Source organism: Cavia porcellus, unplaced genomic scaffold, assembly GCF_034190915.1.
Source record: "Cavia porcellus strain 051 isolate PalLab524CR breed Dunkin Hartley unplaced genomic scaffold, mCavPor4.1 scaffold_6, whole genome shotgun sequence".
Taxonomy (NCBI): domain Eukaryota; kingdom Metazoa; phylum Chordata; class Mammalia; order Rodentia; family Caviidae; genus Cavia; species Cavia porcellus.
In genome coordinates this window covers 61,243,066-61,251,782 of record NW_026947489.1, presented here as the reverse complement: position 1 = coordinate 61,251,782, position 8,717 = coordinate 61,243,066, and the positions used below count along the sequence as shown (strand labels likewise).

The window sequence follows — 8,717 nt, the reverse complement described above, 5'->3', positions numbered from 1 at the left end:
CTCAGGCCCAGGGAACAGGCAGCAGCGCAGGTTGGGAGTCCTCCCTCTGCATTGGTCATGAGTGGTGTGAGGCTCTGTGACGGGCACAGAGGATTTGGACAGCTCCAGCTCTTCCTGACGCAGAGGCCACAGTGTGAAGGGGAAAATGACACAGGATGAGGGGGACCATGGCATTGGCAGAAAGGCCAGGATTTCTGCCAGCAGCTCTGCAGCGACACCAGTGACCTCCTTGTACCTCACAGGGACATAGAGGGCAGGGGAGGGACCAGGCAGCCTCTGCCCTTTGTTCTCTAGCCTTAGGCGGAGGTACCTGATGTGTCTTCTCCACCTACCCTTGGCTCTCAGGCCCTGAAGGCCCACTTCAGGTAAACTGCTGAAACTCAAACCTAAAGTTCTGGCTCGACCAGGCAGCAGCCATGGGACCTGCCTTCCCACATCATCTCATGCACCGCCATGACTTCCTCTGCTAATATGATACTGGAGATCAAATCCTGAGACCCTGTCTCATTAAACTGCCCGGGCTGGGTTCCAACTTGCAATCCTCCTGCCTCAGCCTCCCTGAGGCCTGGGATAACAGGTCTGCTATCCTGGGGCTTTTCCATTTGCAGTAGCTGTGGAGGTTATTTATTGCCCTGATGGGCGGGGGTGGTTCCAAGGTCTTTCCTACTGTGAAGTTCTGCTGGGAAATGCTCACGAACTTCCAGGAAGCCCTGCAACAAAAACATGTGGGCACCTTGGCAGGCAGAGTGGCTGCATTGAGGCACGGACACATGCATGAGATCACACCGTGGGTGTCTTGGAGGGGCTGTGCGAGCCACTCTGAGCCCTCGATTCCTGTCACAGCCAGATGACTCAGCCCAGCCAGCCAATACGCTGTCTGGCACAACCTTCCTGGATATCTCCCTGGCTACCAGTGATCGGGAACCCCCGTGTCCTCGGGCTGTGTGGACAGGGGTAGCATTCTCTGGAAAGAGCCCACGGTGCATCGGCTGGCTTTTTTCTCACTGTGGTGTATGCATGTGCGTGCAGGTGCTGGGACAGAACTGGGTTCACGCAGGCAAGTGCTGTACCTCAGGGCTACACTCACCCCACTACCTAGTCAACAGTGTGGTTTTGGTAGGAGACAGAGTCTTGTTCTGTGGTTCAGGCTGGCCTCGATCCTCCTGCCTCAGCTTCCTGAGTGCTAGGGTTACAGGTGTCACCACACCCACCTCAAACTGTGTATTACTGAATGTGTCTTGCACCAACATTGCCAGTCTTTCAGTTTGTGATTGATCCACAGATCAATCCTTTTTAGAAATGCCCACAATGTGCAGGACAGGCTTTGCATTGCTCGACACTTGTGTCTTGGTCCTGGAAACCCCCGGGGCTGTGTATGATAATCCACATGGATGATGAGGCAGTGTGACACTGTGTTTAACAGTGAGGCACGCAAGATGACAGGGCACCAGTGTGTGGTGATGATGGCTGTGGGGAGCCATCTCTGTGGGTGAGGATCGCATGGGTGGTCTAACGAAGCCAGCTCCATTCCAGTCCTGAACAGGCCTGCACAGTTGCACTCAATTGTGACACAGGCAAAGGGAAGGACTGCTACATTCCCTATCCCAAGGGACTGTGGGTTAACAAGGGGATGCATGGTCACGGTGGAGCCCAGCATAATCTCCATGTCCCCTCAACAGGTCGAAGGAACAACCCTGAGCATAGGGAGGACTCGCTGAGGATGGGGTCAGGAAGCAGCCTGCGCTGCAGGGGACCCTGGCTCCACCACTGTGTATGTGGGGGGGCACTTGTGCTGTTTTTAGTGTTGTTTTTTTCTAAGACAGGGTCTCACTATATAGGCCAGGCTGGCTTCAAACTTGCAACAATCCTCCCACCTCAACCTCCCTGCTGCTGGTTTTTTTGGTACCAAGGATCAAACTCATGACTTTGTGCTTACCAGGCAGGCACTTATGGTGCTGAGCTAAATCGCCCGCCCCTGTGCTGCTGTAAACCATACTGCACAATCATCTATTAGAGAAGTGACAAACCAACAAGACCCTGAGCCCCAGAGAAAGACCACGGTGCCCGGCACAACCTCAAAATCACCCGCCAAGGGCCACAGCAGGCCCAGTGCTTCTGCAGGCTGCGTCGCCAGTCCCACCTTCAGGCTAAGCCCCTGTCTGTGTTACCAAGGGCCCAGGCTGGGTGAAGCCCAGTTCCCCTCAGTGTGGCATCCAACACGCTGGGGGGATGTCACCCAAGGACCCCAAATCATCTGAGGACTCAGGCGTTTGGGAGGTGGTTGGGGGACAAGGGAGGATCCCCAAGTTCTGGAGGCATCTCTTGTTGAAGCAGCTGTCCTAAGACATAGCCCCTGACACAGTGGGCTGACCCTCAGCAGAGCACAGAGCCACCACACAGGCAGAGATACGGGGGTCAGGGGCTCAGCCGGTCCAGCCAAGACAGCTGTGCTCTCACCGCGTGACCCAGATCTGAAGCACAACGTGCAGTAATAGGGTTTTGTTTTTTGTATTTTCTGGACAGGGTCTCTCTATGCAGTTCAGGCTGGCCTTCAGCTCATTTTGTAGCCCAGGCTGGTCTCAAACTTGCAATGATCCTCCTGCCTCAGCCTCCCAAGTGCATGATTACAGGTGCGCACCATCACACCAGGCAAGAATGAGTTTTTAAAAACCAGGCTGACAGTTGCGACTCATGCTGTTAAGCTGCTGCTTTACACAGCTGTGCAACCATCACTCCCCGTCCCAGCTCATCGAGGCCAGTGTCCCTTCCTTCTCTCACCTCAAGCTGCCACTACTAGAGGCACTGTGCATCTCCCCTTCTGGAAGGGGTGTGAGAGAAGGACAAAGACAGACAGACAAGAGAGAGAGACAGAGAAACAGAGAGAAACAGAGAGAGAGAGAGAGAGAGAGAGAGAGAGAGAGAAAACGAACTGAAGTCAGGGTCTTCTCACTGAGCAACAACCCCACTACTTTTTTTTTTTTTTTGTCTTTTTCCTTTTTATCGGTACCAGGGATCGAACTCACGACTGCCTGCTTGCAAAGCAGGTGCTTATGCCGCTGAGCTAAATCCCCAGCCCCTACTACTTTTTAAAAACTTTATTTTGGGCCAGGGTCTCACTGGAGTTGCCCAAGTTGGGCTCAAACCTGTGATTCTCCTGCCTTGGTCTTCCAGACTGTTAGGATCACAGGCACGCACCAGTGAGGCTGACTAGAAGTTTCATTTACACAGAACCATTCTATATGTGCCCTTCCATGCTCTGGTCTTCACCAAGTAATATGCCTTTCTGCTCCTCTGGGACACTGCACATGTCACGCTTCGGGTCGCAGGTCCTCACTCCTCTCTTTTCCTGAGTCCAGGAGCTAAGGCCATTGGACTGGGGGTGTCTGCCTTCCTGCTGTGTTCACAGCCACCCCACAACCATGGCACAAATGGGTGCTGTTGACCTTGGAGCAGGTAAACATTTTACAAATGTGATTCAGCTGCAGCTACCCACTAGGGCCACCAGGTGGCACCATTCCACCCAACAGAGGTCTCAGAACCAGAACCAGGATTGCAGAAAGCAGCAGGGGTCTGGGTGCTGACTGATGGGGTTTGGTTACCAAGCTCTCCCAGGAGCTGGGCGCTGCTTTCTGCTGAGCACCTGTGACACGCCCGCTAGCCTATCAGGATCCAACCCCTACCCCCACCCCACTCCCACCCGCCGAGCAACCTGCAGGACAGGGTCATCAGGCAGATAGAGTGCCTGTAGGATAGAGCAGCACCATTACACGAGGTGGGGGTGTCAGGGACAGGGCACCGGGCACGGGGTGTGGGCAAGGGGCACTGCACATGGAGCTGCCTGGAGAAGGAGACAGAACAGGCACAGCTCAGGGCTGTCAGCAGGATGCAGGTAAAGGGACAGCAGTAGTCACCAGGTACTGTTCACAGAGTATCTCCATCATTGGGTCTGGGGACTGAGTGGCAGAAGGTGAGGATGGCTGGTGGCCATGATCCAGGAGTGCAGGCTGGTCCGCAGACCACAGGAGGGGTCAGTCCAGCACATGCAGAGGGATGGTCATCTCAGAGATGGCCACATATTCAGCCTCAGGGCCTGAGGACGTCTCTTTACTGGGAAGAACACTCTTTGCAGATGGTGGATTCTGAGGGCCCAGGTCATCATCTTGGGCCCATCTTGCTGTCTGGAGCCCTCGTTCCATGGACAATGGACAACTGTCCTCAGGAGAGGTGGCACAGAGGCAGGGACTGGGATGAGGCCACCAGATACTGCAGCAAACAATGGACAGCATCCTTGGAGCAGCAGAGGGCATGTGGCCCTGACACCTGGGTTTCAGACACTTTACTACAGAACTAACGCTGTGGCCTGGCCACTACTCCCAGGCCTGCCAGTTTGTGGCAGTCTTGTGATGGTGGCTACAGGAGGTTCTTAACACACATTGCTAATTCTCTAAGAAACAATCTTCCCAGCTGTGCATGGAGGCCCTCATTATTTCAGCACTCAGGGAGGCTGACACACGAGAATAGCAAGTTCGAGCCTACCTTGGGCAATTTAGTGAGGTCCTGCCTCACCAAACAAACAAACAAACAAACACGCCAGGAGTGGTGCTGGCCGGAGATTCAGCTCAGTGCAAAGGCCTCGGGTTTAATCTTCAGTTGCACAGTGTGCATGTGCACACACACACTCTAGGCCTGCTGTGGCAGGGCTCCCTCCTCCCATTTCTGGTGCCTGCTTCTGTGCCCCCTCTAATTCTGCAAACTCACAGATGAGCCCCTATGGGGTACATGGCTGCTGTACCCAGTCCTCGCAGGTCAGGACGCACAGGGCTGGCTGGCATGGTGACAGAGCTGGAAGTCTGACCACTGACTGCAGAGCTGGTCTGCACCAACAGGTCACAGGCTGGGGATGAGGATTTGCCGGGGTGGACCTCCAGGCTGCCCAGAACCCAAACAGCCCACCTCTGAGCAATGGGACTGTCTTTCTGAAACAGAAACAGAGCGACGAGAGGAAGGCAGAGATGCAGCCAAGTACTAGACTGTGGTGCAGCACAGAGGGCCACCCCTAATTTTTCTGCAGCTTCCTTAGGGTACTGTCTTGGCCTTCAAACAACTGAAGAGTTCAGGCCTTGCCCTGTCTGCAGCGCTGGGGTGGGGCCAGGTCCTCAATCATGCTAGGCAGCCACTGAGCTGCACCCCCCACCTGGGGACCTTGCTGTGGGTAAGGCACTATAGACAGCGGCTTTGCTTTCTGGGTACTGAGACTGAACCAAGGGGTGCTGAATTTCATTCCCAGCCCCTTGTTGAGATTTGGGGATACCCAGTGGGGAGTAGCAGGTAGCATGCAGGAGCCTAGGTCCTGGTACACAGGCGAGGGGCTAACAGCATGCTCTGTGCCGTGCAGGGCAGAACTGGAAAGACTGTAGGCCTGAGTTTCATTGCATTTTAATCACTACGTCTTTATTTCACACTGCATATTCTTCTCCAAAGTCTGAGGCAGCTTGTGCACTGAATGAGGCTGCCCACCCAGCTCCCACCAAGCCCCAGGCCCTGAGGGCACAGCCTGGACACATGCTCCGTCCACAGTGCAGAAGTGGATCAGTTTCCACCACGGGCCATGTGTGCTGTGTCTCACTGCAGCCTCGTGCAGGAGACAGCTCCTGAGAAGCACCTTGAATGCCAGGCTGCTCAACAGGCAGGTCTGAGTGGACAGTAGAACAGATGCAGAGCAAACAGAACAGTGTTTTACTCTAGGAAGTGTTCTCCTCAGCAGCCTATGCTGAATCACACAGAGTGAGCCCCAGGAGCAGGTGCGGCTGTCCCCAGCACACCTGGGTGGCTCGGCGCACAGGGCTTCCTGGTGAGCCCAGAGGCTGGTGATGGGCCCGTCAACTTGCAGAAGCCTGGCTTTCGTATAGCAGGATATGACTAACGAGTGACCCTGGGCAGAACTCCAAGAGAAATTTTAACACAAACACTTAGCCATTCAAGCACACAAATAAATATGTAAGGTCAGACGACCAGGGGGAAAAAGAACCTAAGTGTAACTGCCCATTTCTCTTTAGTCTCAGATACTCTACTTCTAAAACACTGATTCCAAAATACACAAATCAACTAGTAGTCAGAAAACAACAGAACATTCAACATAAACAGCATAAAATAAAAATAAAACCAAACACTATTTATTTCTTTATATCAAGACTATAAATAGCATTTAAACACTTAATTTATTTTCAGATTAAGAAATTATACATTTGTTTTAATGGTCATTGTCTTAAAAGTGTCATCAGTTTCTGCACACTGAGAAGTATATTGCTAGTTCTGGTGAAACTCACAGCAGCCCCAGGACCCTGCCACATTACACTAGGTGCAGCAAGGCCAGGTTGGGATCCTCCTCCACAGTGCCCACATGTGTGGTCCACACCACATGCTCCGAGCCACAGCTGGTGCCCCAGCCTTCTGGCAGAAGCTGAAGTCGCCCAGCGACGAGTCAGGTCTCAATAAAGTGCCTATGTGAAAATTGCCCAATCCCCCCAGTCCCAATGCGGCAAGGGACGCTGTCTTTGTGTCCAAGCAGCGGCTTGAGTGGAAGGTGCCAAGGGGCCCATGTGTTACCCCAGGATGGGGGCAGTGTGGCCCAGCCAAGATGGGTCATGGTGTGGTCATGGACAGACGCAGCCTGCCACTTTGGTTCAAATGACTTTAATAGAAGCTGCAGCAACTACTCTCCCGGCTGCCATTCACTGCAGGTGACACACATGACGGTGTGGTGCAGGGGCCCTCCTCTGCCTCCCTAGAAGCTCTCCAGAAGAGTGGAGACAGTGACAAGTGAGAGAGGCACCTGCCACACACCCCACAGCAGTATCCAAGCTCTCACCACGCAGGTTGACGTGACACGGAACACAAGCATGCTAGTCTCGCCGGGGAAAATGGCTTCAAAAGCATAGAATACACTCCTGTTATCTGTCCTTGGAACCTAGCATGTTAGGCCAGGCAGCATGATAAAATGCCTTCAGTTTCATCCACCATGCCTGTAAACCATCACCTGCACGGGAAGCAATGGCACTGGCCAAACACCCTATCTTTGCGGACGGCGGGTAGGAGCGCGTGGCTGCAGCCAGGGGGACCTGCTCCAGGTCACAGAGCCACAGCTTCATCTTTGGTTAATTTCATGGAGTTGCCACTGGTCTGAAACTGTGCTCTTCTTGGCAAGGTAACTGAATCAGCCACATGGCACATAGCAAGTTATTTATCTGAAATGCAGTGTTCATCTAAACATGTGACCATGTGTGATCAAAATCAGAAGGCCAGGAGTGGGCACCCAGGAAAGCTGAGAAGCAGCAGTGCACTCAGTGCAGCCTGGCCGGTGTAGGTCGCCTGGCCACTGCGCTCTGCTTAGCTCAGCTCAGCTCGAAGCCAGCTGCGCACTCAATGGCGTAGAGCAGCTTGCTACGCAGCAGCGCCTCGTCGTAGAACTCAGGGAGCTTCAGCAGGTTCATACAGGTGCTGGCTGTGGGCAGCCGCTCCAGGTCAGAGCCTCCATTGTGAATGCAGAATGCAGGGTAGAGCTCCTGGAAAACAGGGCACAGGACGCTGGTGTCACGGGAGCGCGCAGGGCTCAACACAGCAAGAAGCTGAGGAGAGAGCGCCACCCCATCTCAGGAAGCAATGTTTCCACTGCCAGAGACCTCTGAGTTTCTTGGTTTTTGTTTTGAGACAGTCTCGTTTCCTAGTCCAGGCTGGCCTCTAACTCAAGGTAAAATGTCTGCCTTGGCCTCGTGAGCGCTGGGATCACAGGCACGCATCACAATGGCCAATGTATTTTCTGGACTTTTTTAAGAAGGTGCCAGGGTAAAGAGCTGACCTTTGTGTTTGCTTCAGTTAAAATGGGGGTGAGGGGTGCCACAATGGACATCTGACTAAAATGGAAGGAAAAGCAATCTCATGATATTGAAAGCAAAACGAGACAAACAAACCGGTGGCTTAGTCACACGGAGTACAACCTAGGGTTTTAGTATTGCAGGAAAATCTTAAATGGTTTTCAGAAATGTCATAATAAATTACCAGTCTTGTTCTAAAGCCATTATAGAATTATGGGTAACTATTCTACAACTACTATTTTTTTTTTTTTTTTGTCTTTTTTTTCGTTTTTATCGGCGCCAGGGATTGAACTCACAACTGCCTGCTTGCAAGACAGGTGCTTATGCCGCTGAGCTAAATCCCCAGCCCCCTACAACTACTATTAAAAGCTCAATTTGGACCCTCCTCTTACCACTGGATCAAGCCTATGCCGGAGCCATCCAGATGGCTCCTTGAAAAGAAGAGCAGCTACCTCCATTTGGGCAGATTTGGCCCTGTGTCCATGTGCAGTACGCACAGAGCTGGCTGGCAATTTCTTTGTCCCTTCGGTTGGTTTTAGGCAGTGTAAATGGGGCTGGCTGAGGAGCCGATGTGTGATCTTTGAAGTAAAGTGACAGGTTAATGCAACCCCTCCCACTGACTCCCCAAATATGTGGTTGAGCCAGGCAGGATAGAGAGCTATGTTTCATGCTGTGGGCTGGACTGAACCTCAAGAAAGAGGCTATGACTTCCTAAGGCAAAAGGGATTGCACTTCAGAACCAAAGCACTGACTCCAAATTAATAGCTACCGCCTCAGCTGTGTTATGCAGATTCCTCTCTGCATTTCCCACCCTCTGCATATCGCAGAGGTGATCTCAGAGCTCCT

The 8,717-nt window shown here is 52.9% G+C and overlaps 1 protein-coding gene across 7 annotated transcripts in view; it reads right to left on the bottom strand.

Moving 5' to 3' along the window:
* The window catches only part of Ube3c (ubiquitin protein ligase E3C), a 136,732-nt gene that overhangs the window by 40,656 nt on the left and 87,359 nt on the right, over nt 1–8,717 (bottom strand). For 5 of the 7 annotated variants that reach the window (XM_063250839.1, XM_063250846.1, XM_063250841.1 and 2 more), the window contains one exon: nt 6,152–7,562. The exons of the other annotated variants lie outside the window; for them this stretch is intronic. In XM_063250839.1, coding sequence (XP_063106909.1) covers nt 7,392–7,562 — 171 coding nt within the window. In that variant the 3' untranslated portion in view covers nt 6,152–7,391. Of the gene's footprint in view, nt 1–6,151; nt 7,563–8,717 lie in introns of those variants that run through there. 7 annotated transcript variants of the gene reach the window in all.